Genomic DNA, 17,950 nt, shown 5'->3' on the forward strand with positions numbered 1-17,950 from the left:
GTATCTCTGGCGCCAATTGTGCAAACAAGGCAGGCAACAAGACAAATAATGCTAACAATGCTGTTATGTTGAGGATTTTTTGTGCTGCTACATGATCCAGGGTTGGGAACAACTGTATTCTGGGATACCGTACTATTCTGTTAAATGCGGTTAAACAGCCTCACTTCATGTTATTCAGCAGGTACAGACCACATATGTATACAGAGAAGAATACAGAGAAGCTGTCATTGTACAGATATGGAATCAGATGAAATCATCCATCAGCTGCACCTTTTCACAGTATGTGTGGGACTCCGGCATTATGCTCCGCTGACATCAAAAGATCCACTGATGCACCAGTGGACTAGATCAGCTGTAGACCTTACTTTGGTGTCTATTGTGTTAGCTGGTGTTATTTCTTGGGAGGAATGAATATTTGTAGATTTTGTCCTGAGATGGAATCTTGGTAAAGTAGACTGGGGAAAAATTAAGTTTTTGTGAGTTTTGTAAGGTGGTCATGTCTGGGCAAGTAGATGAAATAAATGAAAACACTGTTGAAGTCATAATGAAGGGAGCATCACAAATTATTGGAAAAAGTATGAGTATAAGAAGGTTAGGAAGGTGCCATGGTGGAATAAAGAGTGCTATGAAGCAATTAAGCAAAGGAAGATTTTTTTTAAACTATTCGATTCAGATTTTATTATAGTATAAACAAGGCTCAAGCAGTAGTTAGAAAAACAATTAAAAGAGCAGAAAGTTTGTTTGCACAATGATATCATATTATATCACATATATCTTATCTTCTTATCTTATTTTATCTTATCTTATCTTATAACTAAGGAACTGGAAGTAAATTATTTGGGCTATGAGTCAAACTGTTTAAATGTTGACTGTCCCACCATTTCTTAATTTTGGATCATGTTCATTCAAGTAAAAAACAGGTTTATGTGTACACTATTACATGAGAGATATGGGGCACACAAATCCAGAGAATGGGAAAACAAGTAGTGGATTTTATATTTGAAAGTTAATAGTCAAGATGAACTACAGATCATCTGTATATGCAGCTGAAATTATGGCAGTCTTAACCCTGCAATGAATAGAGGAAGTCAAACCTATAGTGTATACTGTGTTGCGCTGACAAGCCCTGGCAACAAGATGCAGGAAGGATATACTTCATGACATTATGCAGTCAATGTCTATATCAATGTACATGGGTACATGCTAATGGGTACATGGAAATCAAGTTGTGAATCATCTTGCTAAAAATGTATTAAATAGAAACCAAGTACAATTGACATAGCAATACACAAGACGGAGGCAAAAACTTGATCATGAACCAGAATTAAGGCACAGTGGATAGGAGGAAGTATTTATTAGATTCAACAAAAGGTTGGGGAGGGAAGGCCACAGGGGGAAAACAGGAGACAAGAGTGACTGACCGGCAGAATGAGACTGGAACACATAAAACTAAACTCATCTCTACGCCTCAGTGGAAAGCTAATCAAAACTTGTGATGGCTGCAATCGTATAAAACTGTGGATCATCTCTTGTCTCAAATATACAAGACAAAGACAGCTTAAAACACTTAGACTTAAAAAAAGCACTTTTTACAAATGACTGTGGAAATTCTACTTTAAAATGCATTACATCTATAAACCACGGGTTTAACAACAGGGTTTAAAGAGCTATGTCGCTAATCCAACAGTTGGGGGCGATAGTGTACCTAATGGCGGCAGTTCGCCCTCACACAGGAAGTAGAAGAAGAAGAAGAGGCAGACCCGCTGAAATTCAAAGTTGGAGGAGGAGCATAAAACAAGAAAGTTGTTTCTTGTTTTCTGTCGGTTAGTGCTCACCTGTTTTTTACTGTTTCATACAGACTTCGCTTTTCAGGTAAGCTTGTAATCCTGAGCTACTCTTAACGTTATGTTAGTCAATTTTAGATAAATTGAAAGTAGCGAGACAGAGCTAACGTGAAGAGCATTGTTACTAGCAATGGATAGCTAATTTAGCTGCTAAATCATAGGCTGACATTTATAGGTGGCAGTTTGACCAGTATGTATTTTACAGGTTAGCCAGTTGGCTCAACTAGCAAGAAACTGGGCGTTGTCACGTCTCATTATATTTTAGATAATGTTAAATGCGGTTTATCCTGTAAGTGTTTCTTCTGTTTGCAACATTAGACCTCTTCTGTTTGCTCTGACCCAGTATTATCATATATACCATTTTAACCAAATGCTTATTATGTCATAGTTTTATATAAGCTCAAGGTTAAGAGACGTGTATTTCATGTGTAACAAGTGTTTTTGTGTGGCAAAATTTGAGTAAAATGTGGTTTTAGAAAAAAGAGCAACTGGATTTGAAGTGCCTTGGCTTTGACTCGTGTTTGTACTTTTGCTTCAGTACTTACAGGTTTATGTTGAATAACAGAGCTAAAATTGCAAAAATACATAACATTACAGTCTGAAATCTGGTCTATTTACAGCTCAGTATGGAGGCTGGCGAAGGCAATGGTGGCAACGTCAACATGAAGAGACAGAGAGCACCTCTGTCAGACTCTGAAGATAATCTCCCCTCATCATCAGGTTTGTCTGTGACTGTATTTACAACAATGTAAAGGTTGACTGACTATACTGTCATAAAAATACAGTCTGTGTTTATGCATTCTTCTATCTGATGTATCAGAGGTGAATGATGGCCAGAAGCGGCGGCGTCTGGAGGCAGCTGGCCAGGAGAACCGAAATCCTAAACCATCCTCCTCTAGACGCCTAGCTGACCTGGATATGAAGCCGGACACACCGATTGTCCCCTCAGTCCGGTCCCGAGTTGAGCAGCTCACCCAGAGACGAGAGGGTAAGATGGGTCTACTGTATGTACTTGAATGAGAAAGCAGTGAATATGAATTCATACCTTCATCTGTACTCCACAACACTAGTGGGATTCACTTGATGGTCCCTAAAACCAAAATTCATGAGGACCCCCATCTTAGATAAATCAATCATAAATGAAAAGCATGAATATTTTAAAGGATTCATTTATGTTTGACACAACAGACACAAAAATGTTAGCTCTTTTGTGCATATGTATACATGAATACTGTCATCATTAAGACAAAGTGTTTGTTATTTCAGGAGGAGCTCCTCTGGCCCAGCGGTGCCTGTCAGATCCTGGGGCCGGTAGTCCAACTTTCACCACACAGCAAAAGGTCTTCAGAGAGCCTCTCCTGGGTGAGGATGCATATGAACACGTATTCAAAAACCTGAACGAGTGAATGAATGTCAGAAGTGCACCAAACCTTCTGAGCAACATTTTGCAGTCAAAACAAGGGCTCATTTGTTGGACAGAATAAAGAGGGGACATCCGTCCCCTTACGCCTACTTCTTCACATAATTGAAACCTGCAACACACATATAACAGGGCAACACTAAATTCATGCGGAGATGGCAACCCTGATGAGAGAGAGAGAGAGAGAGAGAGAGTATAATGTGTTGTTATTATTACACAGAGGATGAGTGAGGTATTGTCCTGCATTTGAAAGTTATTAATTTGGTCTGGCTTGCTTTCATACCTCAAACAAAGTGCACTAGGGTTTGCTTGGAAGCAAACCAGTGAAACCCACATTTTCAAGCTGACCAGAGATCGCTTGTTTGGTCCACACCAGAGTCTGAATGAGCTTTCATACAATCCCAAATTAACTGGACTATCTGAGGAAGCAAATCAGGATTAGTTTAAAGTGGACAAAACAGCTCTGGTGTGAGAGCAACCTAACACACCTAACTATAAAGTAATTTGTTAAAATAATAGACTAGTTTAGTGACTAAAATATGATTCCGTACTGTTTTTGGCAAGATATAAACAGTGATGTAGAGAGGGTGGCAGAAGAATTGTGCCAGTGTGTCTGATTGTTTTTTTGTTTTTTTTGTAAAATACAGGTAACATTAAACCTGCACCGCCTGCAAAACTGTCATCATTATGCATAAAATACAGGTTAATGGAGAACTGTCCTTCAGGACTTTTTAAAATTAATTCAGGGTATTTGTCATAATTAATTAACTTAGTATCAACACAAAGTCCAATCAAGCATCTCTGATTGGGGAATGAAACAGCCAGGACATTGCTACAATAATGTATTTTAGGTTTATATTTGACTATATTGATGCTTATTTCTTATATGTATGTTCTTTGTCCTCAGGTGAGGGAGAGTTAAATCAACGAATGGAGCGTTTTAAAGCAGCTGTCCTTCAGGCCAGCCCCTCCCCCTCACTGAGCCCTGGCAATGTCTGTCCACTCACCCGCTCCAACTTTGTATCTGGCATTCATCAGAAACTCCAGGACACCATGTCTTCCAGCTTAAAGCAGGCCTCTCTCATTCGCCAGGTTGGTTCAGTGGCTGTAAATATGAATGCGTCAGTATTAATATGCTGACTCCGGCAAAAGGTTGGTTATTTCTACAGAGGCAAAATCATCTTTCCCATGTCTTATAGGAAAAGGGTTGTCAAGGCAGTTTTTAGTCCTGGACTATGGTGATCCACTTCAACCCCCAAACCTTAAGTCCATATGTCAATCTGCACTAAGATTTATGACCGGAGATGTGATGCTTACTGGTATCTCATTGTCTATAAAGCCTTTATAGGAAAATTACCCAGTTACCTTTCAGAACTGCTCAGTCACCCAGATGGACATCACCAAACCTGATCCACTGACTGGTTTTCGCTCCATTTTCCACGAGTTTGGTCTGAACTGGGAAAAAACTGCTTTTAGCTTTAACGCTTAACTGTACTTTGTTTTAATACATTTATCCTTAACATTTTTCTGTAATTGGACACAATATACCAGTGCTCATCAATGTGTCTGGTTGTTTTTTTTTTGTTTTTTGTTTTTTATAAAATGGCTTCTAATGCTTTAATGTTTTTTGGGAGTTAAAGTTAACTGTAGCCAAATTAGGCGGTTAGGACGACTGAGATAAGGTTTTGTATTTCCAGCTCTTTTAAGTTAATTTATACTCAGATAACAGAAGCATTAAATTGTGAGTGTAGCTGTAGAGTTTATGTCTGACATCTGACTTGATATCATCCATCAGGAACGGACGCAGGAGCTGAACCAGCTGCAATTTCAACCAATCAGTGAAAACGCCTGGCTGAAAAGGAGCAGCTCTGATCCCACATGTCAGGTGGGTTTCTATTTTGCTTTGTTTAATTTTCTTGTTACTAACTTTGAGTTATTTTGAAATCAAAGCGGTTGTTTCTCATTACCCAAACAAATGATTAGCCAGGATAAGAGGATGTCTGGTTTAGCAGAGATTGTTTTGTTTGACACATCAGTTTGTGTAAACATTAGCAGGGAAGGACTCCTCCTGGTCTCTCGTCTACCCCCTCCTGGGTTCCTAGATCTAGATGCAGAGTTCAGTGGCCTCCCATGAAGCTTGGGGATGTGAGTCTGCGGCCAAATAAGTCTCTTGTCACTCGGTGCTTTGTGGGGACAACCTTTCATTGACCTTTTTGTGTACTGCTTTTTGTACTGTACCTGCACCCAGCTGCTATTTTTCATTTTCCACCTTGTTAACTTTGTTCTTTTGATATATGGGCAATACTTGGAGCTAATACAATGGAATGATAGTATTGATTTGTGCAGTGAAAATAATCCAATTGGATAACAGAACAAGGACATTTACAGAAACAAGAAAACCTACTTGTTTTTTGCAGAATTATCCATTTTACATGGCTCCAGTTCACTTTCTTAAATAAAGCACAGTTTCAATGTCTGTGGTGTGGTTTGGCGAAGGAGGGATGCTCATTGGAGACACACAGAAGGTTTGTTTTCTGATGCTGATGTTGTTGCCTTCAGCAGGTAGATGGCGATGATGACATGAAGGACGGCAGCTTCACTGAAGCTGCTACATCAGTTATCGGGAAGCAATCTTTAAATACAACAATAGGTAAGACTTACATCGTGATGATTTTACACATTACTTACATTTTATTTTCATTGTACAGAATTCTAATAATAAATGTATGTAGTATAACACCATTCACAGAAATGAAGTGCTTAACATCATACAATCAATAAGACAGAAGCTAGAAAGACTAAATGAAAACATAGAAATGTAAAAGCAAAAACAAGGCAAATAGAGAACCTCAAAATGAAACGCACAAAAGAATCAAGCACTAAAACATTTTAAGGTGAGGGAGAGGCCAGTTTAAACAAGTGAGTCCTTGGTTGCTTTAACAGAGGCTGCAGATCGTACAACTACAGGTAGAGAGTTCTACAGTGTTGGAGCCACTACTTCAAAGGCACAGTCACCTTTTGTTTTCTGGCGGGAACGAGGGACAACCAGTAGGCCCATATGGATGGAGAAGGTCTTATATGTAGGCCTGTCACAGTAATTACAATATAGACTTATCTTGGGACAATAATAATCAACATCATGTCTATACTTAGTGTATGATACATGGACATGACTGTGATCTTTTAATTTTTTTACCTGTTGGGGAGCCAATGTTAAGAACATACAATTAGCCCAGGTAAAGACACAGTGGTGCTTTTGTAGCATTAGAAACAGGTATGTCCTGAACCAATGTGCACATCAGTGTTGGGGTCATCCATCAAGACATTTTTTTATTAATTGGTGCAGCTATAAACACAAAAACGAGTATTACAGTTATGAAAACGAACGGGCACTGAATGCACACCAGTACTAAAAACATTAAAAAGAATGTGTTTCAGTCAGATGCAGCCAATCCACAATATGTGTAGTTACTGCTGTTATAAAACTGCAATGTGTTTGGAATGGTACCATTTAAAAAAAATTTGTACAAGCTTAAAAGATTTTCGGTAGATAAATGTCTGTACTGAGGCACAGCATTATGTTGGATCACTCATACAGCAGAGTATCCCAGTCTTTTCCACACGGTTCAGTAAATACACAGAATTTAAAATTGAAAAATGGTGGGAATAAAGCATTGCTGTTGTACTGGGGCTAAGCCAATAACAAGAATTTATTTGGAAGCTAAAAAACATGAAACTAAGATACTCTGTAATAAGTTGTGAGACCGACTTTTCAACAGGTGAAAGGAAACCTTGTGACTTTGAAGCCCTTCCAGCATCTGTAGAGCTAGACCCCTCTAATGAAAGGCAGCTGCAAATGGAGCAGAATACTCATCAGCATGAAGAGTTCAGGGAAGAGAAGGAGGACAAGCCTTCAGTTGGAAATAAAGAACAGCAGCTATGGTCCCATCAATCACAGACTCAGACTGTAATGCAGTTGTCTTTCAGTGAGGATCAGAGTTTCTCCAAAGCATCTTGTGGTGAGGATCGTAGTGTTTCAGAGTTTCCTGCTGGTGCAGATGAGTCAAACATGGAACAAACTGGGGCAGTTTCCGAAGTAATGGAACAGAGTGATTCAGAGGTGTTTACATTAGAGGAAGATGAAGAAATAACGTGCGATTCAACACACAACGAAGTGGAGCTTGAGCCCTCGACAGATGAGGAGTTGAGGTTGTGGAAGTATCCCCCAGACAAAGTGTGCAAACAGGTAGAGTCAATCATTGCTGAAGACCAGGAGGAAGATGTGTGTGGTGAGGAGGAGCGAGAGAAGTCTGAATCATCCAGAGCAGAAAAAGAGAAAGAAAACTATGCTGAAGATCATAGCGAACCCTCTCAGGTCCAAGATGCTGAATACCAAATGGATGATGTGTTTGCTGAGAATGCTGGGTGCTCTAACACACAGGAAGATATGAAACCCAGATCGAAAGACACAATGAAACAAGACAAGGAAAACACTAAAGGGTGTCTACATGATGAGGGTGGATATCAACAGTCGAAGCAGATCCAGATAGTCGATTGCAAAGAAGAAGACATGGATCTGGAGTCTGACAGAACAGAAGATTGTCCCTTTATAGATGTAACTCAGGCTATGAAAGAAACACAGTACATAAAGCTTGAAGGAAACGGTGAAGATGTAGCACAGCTTAACGCAGAGACAGAACCATCAGAAATATTTAGAAACGGAGCTCATAGTGTAGCAGCGGTCCAAGCGTCCGATCGCCTTGTGGAAATGGAGCAGAAAGGAATAGATGGAGGGCAGGGCGGTGCAGATGGGCTGATGGAAGAAACTCACAAGGCAGAGGAAGGACAATGCTCAAAGAAAGTCACGTTTATCCTGGAGCCAGAGCTGATCAATGACTCAAACTTGTCTGAGACCAGTACCTCCACAGAGTCAAGGGGAGAGAAGAGTATGTCAGGTGAGAACAGTAGGAAAATGCAAGATTGAGCACCTGGGCTCAGAAAGGTGGGGTCCACTGGTGAAATGGTATATTGGTAAGACCAACATCATAACTGGTATATTGAATACACTGGGTTCATTAAGAGTTGCACTCAAGGTGAGAGGGCTATATAGGGCGACAAGTACACAGTTGGTATTGCAAAGGCTCACTTGCAACTTGTTTTCTTGAATGTTAATTATTGGTTTTCTAGGAACTTTTTGTTCTTAATTGCTTCAGAAAACTGCTCATTTTTGAATATCTCTTACTTCAGATGGTGAGCTGAGCTCTCACGACGAGACCAACACGGCTGACATGATTGACCAGATGTTCGAGGAGGTGCTGGAATACGCTGAAAGGATTGAGGACCAAAGGGGGGACGATGAAGACACAGAGGACCGTGATAGTGGCATCGGTGTTTCCTCTACAGACAAGGACAAATTGGATGCAGAGAAGGAGAAGAGCGAAGAAGAGGTAGCGGCTAAAGATGAAGGGTGCGATGAGAGCAATAAGGTCGAAAGCCGTGGAGATGAGCTGCTGAGTTTTCCTCCAAGCGGCATCCTCTCTCCTCTCAGCAAGTCTGTAGAGGCTGTGGTCACCCCTCTGGTAAGATTTATAAGCAAATTAATTCAAATATATGATAACATGATTTCCCTTAAGAGAGATTTCCAGATTATGTACTTGTGGAAGAAACTGATGAATTCAGAACCTGGAAAAAATATAATATGTTCAGCTCTAAACAAAATCAATGAGAATGAGCTCCCTTTAACATTTATGTAATACGTTGTCTATGTTAATTTTTCATTTATAACCAACAGCGACTGGCAGCCAGCCAGGAGTCCAATCCTCCATCTCTGCTCCTGACTCCAGAAGAGTCCACCCTAACCCCTCCTGCTGATTCTGCTCCTCTGTACAGGTAACACACATTCTGAACATACTCTTTTTAGAATGAACCCTGATTGTAATTGTGCTTCAAATGTTTAGCAGGTCAACGCTGTTAAGTCGCTGAAATTGATGAACCCTGATGAACATGATGAAGGCTGAAACAACCTTCATTGAAAGATTTTTCTGAACTAAATACAGAGTCTGCTAATGATTGTCTTTCAAACATGCAACAGTCCTAAAAAGTATTGTGTAATATTTTGATAATAAATTATGTCAATATTACCAAATTAACAATGGTAAACTTTGCTGAATTTAGTTTCCAACTAAGTAGTACAGTCATTATTAAACCTCCTATAGGAGTGTAAAATGTTTAACATAAAGTAACTTTACTGTTGTTGTTCTGTAATTGGACAGTATCGATGCATATCGCACACAAAGGCAGAGTAAGCCGCCCACCATCCAGAGCGTCACTCCTGGGGTTCAGAGACGAGCTCTGGAGAAGACCCACCCTCAACCCTCCGTCAACACCAAGGAGAAAATAGCGGTGGGTAGACATGAATATCAGTAGATGAGTGTGTATTCAGGATGAAATCTAGGCATGTTCCACTCCACTATAATGTCCTAAATGTATTAATTCACGCTATTTAAAATGTATACCGCACCACGACTGCTGAAGTGGATTTAGTTTAGTACAGTTGTTTTAATATTGGGTGTCATCCTGTCCAGACTCTAAATGAAGAAGCAGGGAAGCTGCAGACTGTCATCAACCAGACTCTGCAGGCTCTGAGCTGCTGTACTGATGAGCAGCATGGACGAGGCTCACTGGAGGAGGCTGTTGCTGAGAAACTACTGTTAGTCTCCTGTAGGTAGACCGCTTGATTTTTGTTTGAATTGGCCCATCCTTGTGTATAAAAAGGGTGCCATGTTCACATTATTCTGATGCCTCAATAGCGCAAACATTATTTATTCAGAATTAGTAATATGTACACCCTCGATAATTTTCCACAAACAACATCCATGTTTTATTTTATTGCTGTAATTTGCCTCTTGGGTGTGTTTCTTAGGTGAGAAACGATCAGCCCTGCTAACAGAGGTGGTCAGACTGAGGGAGGAGCGGACTTCAGAGTCTGCAGGGGAAGATCAAGAATATGTGTCCCAGCAGCCATGCAGAGGGACTGTCAGCATCACTAACATCCAGCTGCCTCTTAAGGCGGAGTTTGTTTGCTCCTCAAACAACCGCACAGGTAGAGCAACAACAACTTTTAATTGTCTTGTATATAAAGTTCTTGATGTGAATTGATGGGCATCCAACATTTATATGAGAGGAGCCATTTTTGAAAGGATCAATTTGCTTCTGTACCCGTTCAGGTCGGCCAAGTCACTACTTCTTCGTCCTGATCCGTTACGGGCCCCACAACATCGTCACCACCTCACTGGCTACAGCTGCTGACGCTCAGAACGGAGACACCATCTCCTTCCAAACTGCTGTCACTCTGTAAGCTGCAATTGACCATTGATCAAATTTGACAAGTTATTAAAGTATGATCACATCCACACAACTTTGGCTACATCAGCACGCTCTGTGATTTCATGTCAACACAAGTTCACACATCTCTCGAAAATAAGAAGTTTGTAACTACTAATATGATGGTTTCAGTAGATAATGGATGAATGTGTTGCTCATTTTGCCTCTTTGATGTTTCAGGAAGGATATTCGCTCAACCTTTGAGATTGATGTGGAAGTCTACGGCCTGGTGAGACTAAACATATAACAGTCTGATTTACAGTCATTCTTTGATATGAATGGAATTAATAACATAGTGAGGTAGTTTCTTACCTGTCCAAACTTTACTTAGACTTGTTTGTTTTGGTGAATAATAGCAAATGCTCCAAAACATTACAAATGAAATGTAAACAGTTGGACATCCCTTGTATTATTCTTTACACTGTAAATATTGTTTTGTTTCACTGTGAGTCACTGTGTTTTTAATGTCTGTTTTTTTTTTTCCATCCAGTCCCACACTTCACCTCTTAACTGCATCATGGAACGCACCACCACCAAATCACGGGTAAATTAGTCATTTTAATAGTGACACAGGTGTGTATTTATTAGGACAGTCCAGTTAACCTAGCATGTCTTTATACTTTCAGGTCACTCCAAGAAAGCTTCTCAATACCTTAACAGTGAGTATCAACTTATTTATATTTCTTTATTTCTGCCCCAAAGAGTTCTGTTTTGTTTTTTTGTCTGTTTCTCTTTTTTTTTTTTCCTTTTTCAGTTCACTTAAAACTTATTCTTTTGTTTTCCACAGAGATCCAACAACAGTCTGACACGTAAGTTTATCTTTATTTGTTTTAGTACAAGGATGCTTCTTTTTTTCTCTTTTTCTTGAGTGGTAGCTGGTAACTGTTGGAAACATTTGGAAGTGAAGAAATGTGAATTTGGAGATCAGTCTTTTTGGGGGTTTTTTCACACTGAATGAAGTGTATTGAACTGGTCATCTTGATAATGTACATTGATTTTGAACACTTTTTGCCACTCAGCTGCTGCTCTTCCTGCTGTCAATACTCGTCGCTCCAGTAACTTTTTTCTGGTGGGCTCCCATAAGATCACCCTGGCCTCACTGGGACATAGCAAGTTCCCTCTGGATAAGGTAAGACTCAAGTCACGGGCTGCTCACAATCAATAAATGACACAAACTCAGAACAAATGCACTTTGGCGAATGCTTTTGATATGTTAAATACTTTTCTGTGAGAATGCATTCAGATATAGCCACTGTTCTTTTTTGTCTTTTAATTCACACTACGACACATTTCCACACATGGGTGAGGTCACTGGTGATGTAACGTGTCTTCACTCCCTCCCTGTCCCCCTCCCCCCGTTGTCTGTCTTGCTTCTTTCACTCAGATGAAACTTGAAGGCAAAGTCAGGAGACTGCTGGGAGATGAATTTCAGGAAAAGGTTTCACTCTTTTCACAACACTGTCAACCCTTCACCTCTCACCAATTTCCTCTGCCACTCTACAGAAAGTAGCCTCTATCACTATTGATGTAGTGAATGTATTTATTTTCATTGGTTCAATCTGTTTGTCTCTGTTTCATCTCAAATCAACAATAATATTTATTATTTTTCTGTTTTGACTACAAAAAACTAAATCATTTGTCATCAGAACTATCTGAACACTGTCTACTGTCAATTGAAGGGTACAATATTTGGTCTGGTGGCCTGGCAGTGCAGTAATTCCTGTACTGTAGTTTTTACTTTCAATTTCACCAAATTCAAATATCACAAAAACATACCGTATATTATATAGGATTGTTTTTCTGTGATGTACTGAACAGTTCTGATAGCTTTCTTCTACAAAAAAAATGGATAAATAGTCTGGTGGAATAAAATTCTTTGTTTTGTTGCTTCTCTTCATGTGCTCTCAAATCAAATCAGTGCAACAGTATTTCCTCTTCTTCTCCTTCCCCCAACTGCAGGTGCCTTTTCTATCTCCTCTAGAGGGCAACATCTACCTGCGACTGGAGAGCGAGAGCCATTCTAATGTGCAGCACCAAGGCTTCCTGGTCAGTAATGTTGTTTATTTAAGTCTATCACATCACACGAGAACTCTGAAAGAGGTTTTCCTTACTGCAATCATTCCTCTTGTTCATATTCACCATTAAAAGATCAGATCTCCTTCAAATGTGCTTTCAGTGTAAGTGATGGAGGACAAAATCCACAGGGTGTCCACACAACCATTTAAAGTTGTTCTAATGCTTATATGAGGCTTCAGGAGTTTTAGTCCTATCAGGTTGATATCTGCCACAGTTGGTTTTTTTTTTGGTATCAAATTCCCTCTTTGTCTTTTCCTGTTGAGCTGTGATGGAAGCATATTAACAAATACAAGATTTTGACTTTATGGTTTTGATTTCCAGACAATGTTTGAGTTGATTGGTGGGTATGGTGTGTGGCGTCGTGGCTATTTCACCCTGGAGAGATGCACCATGTCCTACTGGAACCATCCCAATGACAAAGAAACTAAGGTATGAATATATGAACATGATCCCTAAGTTACTGAGTTACTGCATAACTAAGGCTGAATGAATATCATCTCACTGTCTAACACACAATTTTCCACTGCTCATGGTACTGTATTTACAGAGCATCATGATAATGTGGACAGTGTTTCAGAAAGTTTTCAGTTCTTTTAGGAAGTTGGAGAATATTAGGTAATTTATTAAATGAAACACTGTACAGAGATGTAAAGGAACAAATCCATGTATTAGGTGAAGTGTTCATCACCTGCATCTCTTACTCTCCTCTTACCATTTATCTTCTGTTTTCATCTCCAGGAAGCAGAGCGCAGCATCTCTCTGTCCAGCTCCCCCAGTCAGTGCGTCAGGCCTGTCAAGAGGGACTCGTGCGCTCGACCTTTCACCTTTGAACTGGTGAGCAACATCCCGCAGCAGCAGGACGACAGCCAGGAAGCCACGTCCAAGTGAGTTTTAATAAACTGCAACATCAAGTGTTAAAACTGAGAGTTTCAAAACAGATCTGATGATTTGTTTTGTGGCGGGGGGGGATTGTGTTCATTGATGTCAGTAGGATTAGGAATTTCTTGAAAGAAATAACACACATTTATTTTTGTTATTTATAATTACGTGCACTCGTTTTGCTGTAATTTGTGGTTGCACTAGTTTGTCTGCCTGTCCTCTGCTCTGCTTTCTGTGTTTCACTGAGGGTGGGACTCAGCTCCACCACCCACACAGGATTACTTAAGTCACTTTTGGGGTGTTTACTTAGACTTACATTCATTTCCTGTAGACTTACCCTAACCATAACCTTACCCTAACCTTAACCACTGACCCAAAAACCAGCGTTTTAACAACTGGGGACCCAGCTTTTGTCCCCAATTGCACAAACTGTTCCCAAACAGCTGGTTTTAAGCCAACGTTTGTGTCTCTGAAAGTGACTCATGTCATACACTCACACACACACACCAGATGATGTGAAGATAAAGTTTTACTTAAGTTGACGAAGACTACACTCGTTACTCAAGTGCAATAACAGCTTTGCGAGTTCAAAGCCAGAACCCTTCACTATCAGCCTGTTTTACTAATACTTTAATTTGTTTCATGGTGCACAGTGCACTCGCTCACACAACTGTAAAGGATAACTTCAGGACATGTCATTTACTTCATCATTGAGCAATATTTGTTTCACCTTTTGCCTAACTTTTTTTTTTTTTTAAGATTTTGTTGGCATAGACGCCTTTTTATTTAGCAGCAGACTGATGGGAAACATGGGAGAGTGGGGGGGTGACATGCAGCAAAGGACCTCCGTTTGGGATTCGAACCGGGGTCTGCTGTGTATATGGCATGTGCTCTAACCACTCGACCACCTGCGCTCCCACTTTTGCCCAACTTTTAGCTCACTTTTAGCTCACTTTTAGCTCACTTTTGCTGCAACAACACTAGTTGTTTCAGGTGGCTTACCACCACCACCCAAAATATAAGAAGTGTCCTACAGGAAACATGATATCTGATTTTAATCATTTTATCTGGTTTTAATCGTCTTTGTAGTTGCACATCAAATAAGTTCTGACTTTTCAGTTCTTAATATATAAAAATTAATAATAAGAATTGCCACTTTTCATATGTTAACAGTAAGTATGAGGCGTGTCTTGTGGCCGCACTCAAACAGCAGGCGTTTTTCTTTTGACAGCTGACGGGAAACGCCTTCTATGACATCAGTAGTATGTTTGTGGTGAGGGGGGAAAAAATAATTTTGAAACTGTAGAATATTGACCTTCTTTTGTTGTTATTATTATTATTATTATTATTATTATTATTATTATTATTAAAAGAAGGGTGAAAAAGCTTGTCTAGTTTTTATTATTGGTCCTCTGTGCACTGCACACAAACTGACGTATGCTCTTCTTCCTTCAGGTGTTGGTTTTCAGCCGACACCAAACAGGAGAGACTAGACTGGATGGAGAAGCTCAACCAAGTTCTTTTGGACTTTCACACGTGGAGCCGAACATCAGCGACCAAAACAGAAAGTCAGCAGTCCAGCAGCGGGAACTTGAGGGAGAGCATACTGTAACTACAGCACTACACCAACATAAATAATCCGCTTTCTTCCAGTTTGTGCTGCCGGGGATCCAGGAATGCATCCTGGAAGCTGCTTTTATGATGTGGCAGGTAGATGAGATGACGTCAGGGTTTTGATTGTTAATCTCAGCAGCAGCAGATGAGCTCCTTCTCACTGAAATGGTAAACTTATAGCCAGGCAAAGCCATACGTATCTAATGATTTTTCTTTGGGAGATATTGATTTAATTTGCATACTATTGTTTATTTCTTTTAATCAAGAATCCAACCATTATTGTTGGTTTTGACTTTTATTAGCAAAATGTCAGTTTGCCATTGAAATATTTTTGTTTTTTCTTTATCACGATTCTGCGGAAATCTGATTTTATTTAGACTTCTTTTGTTCTTTGGCAATCAGCTGCTTTAGCCTGTGTTGGTCACTTTCAGTAACTAAGGTTGAACGTCCTCTGTAGCTTAAATATATTTTTGAAAATAATTTACACACTTATTTAGGTTCATATTGTATGTTTGTAACATTTAAAGCGGAGGAATAAAACAAATATATATGTCTATAGAAACACTAATAATACTGAAGGATGAGGAGATCTTTAACTTGACTAATTTAGGATAAGAATGTATTTGAAATGGAAGGAAACACTACAAATGATTTAAAATATGAAAGGAATACTAACTAGTGTTGGAATGGGAGCTTTTCTTTGTTAACCAGATGTGCATCATCTTTGTTTTTGGTCACAGGATCAGTCGAATGCTCGTCTGCTATATGTTTAAAAATGTGATAGAACAGCACTTAGTACATCATTACAGTACAACATGTTGTTGGTGTCTCTGGATTTTACTGCCTCCCACTGCCCTGAAGTGTATACTCTTCCTGCATAGAGGATCTGTGTTACTGCACATATGTAAACCTAATATCTACATATGTAATGCCACATTGGTTATATACAGTGGATTAGAGCACTGGAGAGGTAAAAGAAGGGAATGTAGTGATGCTGCTACATTGAATGTAATCTGTTTTCTGTCCTGTCTGATGTCCTGTTCTTTTCCATGTATTTCCATCTATCAGTCTGACACTTTATTAAAACCATTATTCATGTGAACTCTCCTTCTATGCACTCAATTGAAGGTACCAATAAAATAAATGGAATTGAATGGCTAAAAAAGAAAAAGAGAAGAGCGGATTCAAACTGCATTTGCCCTCTTTTGGAAGCCTGCTGCATATAAATTAAATAAATTGCCAATCATCAATAATTCATGATAATAAAAAATGCAAGCTTTGGGTCAAAACCAGGCACAAAAGATACAAATCTCTCCGGTAATATTCACAACGATCTCAAGAGCAACACAGGATTTGTCATGTCGGATATGACTGATGTGTTTGCTTAGTGAGCATCGCCTTTTCTTCCATGTCACCTATCTGTCCATCTTGTTTATGTTATGTCTGAATAAATTGTGCAAACCTGAATCTCAGTAGCCTTGCAATCATTAGAGCACATCAACCTGTTTATTGTTCCTTGTGAATCAGAATCATCCAACCGTACATGATCTCCTCCCCCTCCCTCTCTGGTCATGTGCACTATTTGAGAACCATGGATCTAATTTATTATTCAATATTATATAACATCACTGTGATGTTGCATGATTTCTTTTAATAGATACACTTATTAAAGGCTCTGCTCAACAAGCACAACAGATTTTATAAATTTAAATACTCTCCACCTGGATCTCTATTATCAGTCACATATAAAATAAGTACATGTCTGGCTGGTGGAGCCATATATCTGCTGTATATATGGAGCCGGAGGGTGTCTGGCAGGAAGGCTGCTCAGGTCAGGAATGTCATACAGGAAGTGGTCTAGAAATAGACTTCCTGTTCGTCCCATAGCTCTTCTGGGTGGAGGTACTGCTGGGTGTTATGGAGCTCAAGGTGATGACAACAAGGGGAGGGGGAACACTTTATTCTGCTCTTAGGACACATCTGTGTTGAATCGGCGGGCGGTGGATTTCTACAGGTTTGACCTTTCTTTGCACCACAATTTAAGTCCAGTACACAAGGTTAACACAAAAGCAGATTGATTATTCTGATATGTCCATTTAAAACTCATAAAACTGTGAAGATTTATGAAGTCTGATCAATTTCTGGGCGATTTTACACTTGGAAATGTTTGGTCTTATGTCGCTGCTAGAGAAAGGTTAGCAGGTCACCATCATCTCTAGGAAATAGGAACATCCATATTTCATATCAGTGCGATTAGTATATTTTGTTGTGGATCAAGTGTTGGTTGGACTGAATAGCCAGAGCACAGCCATTTTGAAGGTATAAAACTTAGAAACATTATTGTCAGTTGTCTGGTAGCTAGAAATTGTTCTTAACTGTGATTTCATTCTGTAGGATGAGCTGCAAATGCAGTAGAGGGAGTGACTAAGCAGCCAGAAACACAGACAGGGGGAAGTAAGGCTGGACTGCACTTAGCCTCGCTGTCAGTGTGACAAGACTAGAGAACAGCAGGTCAGCGGCCTTGTTGTCCTTAGCGATGTGGTCCCACCCTGACAGGAATACATTCAGCACAACATCCTGGTGCGTCAACCTCTGCTCTATTCCTTACATGGTTCTGGAGGAAACTGTTCCTCTGTGGCAAAGATACAGGAGGTGATACTGAGAGAGGGGTGGGGGTGTCCTTGTTAGTGAACAACAGAGAGACAATCACCTTGACCATTGTCGTGATTAAAAA

At 39.8% G+C, this 17,950-nt stretch overlaps 1 protein-coding gene across 1 annotated transcript; it reads left to right on the top strand.

Annotated features, from left to right (window-relative positions):
* The first annotated feature begins 1,834 nt into the window (after positions 1–1,834).
* si:dkey-30c15.10 (uncharacterized protein LOC559353 homolog) lies at positions 1,835–16,528 on the top strand. Its single transcript, XM_053319960.1, has 23 exons — positions 1,835–1,872; positions 2,465–2,564; positions 2,665–2,832; positions 3,111–3,206; positions 4,172–4,356; positions 5,060–5,149; positions 5,827–5,914; positions 8,512–8,843; positions 9,056–9,153; positions 9,537–9,666; positions 9,849–9,984; positions 10,187–10,366; positions 10,491–10,617; positions 10,828–10,876; positions 11,138–11,191; positions 11,274–11,306; positions 11,435–11,456; positions 11,667–11,776; positions 12,032–12,085; positions 12,607–12,693; positions 13,045–13,152; positions 13,462–13,607; positions 15,058–16,528. The coding sequence occupies exons 2-23, from the start codon at positions 2,471–2,473 to the stop codon at positions 15,212–15,214; spliced, it is 2,544 nt and encodes an 847-aa protein (XP_053175935.1). The 5' UTR covers positions 1,835–1,872; positions 2,465–2,470; the 3' UTR covers positions 15,215–16,528.
* The last annotated feature ends 1,422 nt before the right edge of the window (positions 16,529–17,950 follow it).

Source organism: Scomber japonicus, chromosome 5 (genome assembly GCF_027409825.1).
Source record: "Scomber japonicus isolate fScoJap1 chromosome 5, fScoJap1.pri, whole genome shotgun sequence".
Taxonomy (NCBI): Eukaryota; Metazoa; Chordata; class Actinopteri; order Scombriformes; family Scombridae; genus Scomber; species Scomber japonicus.

Bases quoted from the DNA above. Each gene is read 5' to 3' on its own strand.
- si:dkey-30c15.10 (XM_053319960.1), top strand. From the start codon at position 2,471: ATGGAGGCTGGCGAAGGCAATGGTGGCAACGTCAACATGAAGAGACAG. The intron at 10,618-10,827 runs GTAAGCTGCAAT...TTGATGTTTCAG, and splicing joins TTCCAAACTGCTGTCACTCT to GAAGGATATTCGCTCAACCT. The intron at 11,307-11,434 runs GTGAGTATCAAC...TGTTTTCCACAG, and splicing joins AGCTTCTCAATACCTTAACA to AGATCCAACAACAGTCTGAC.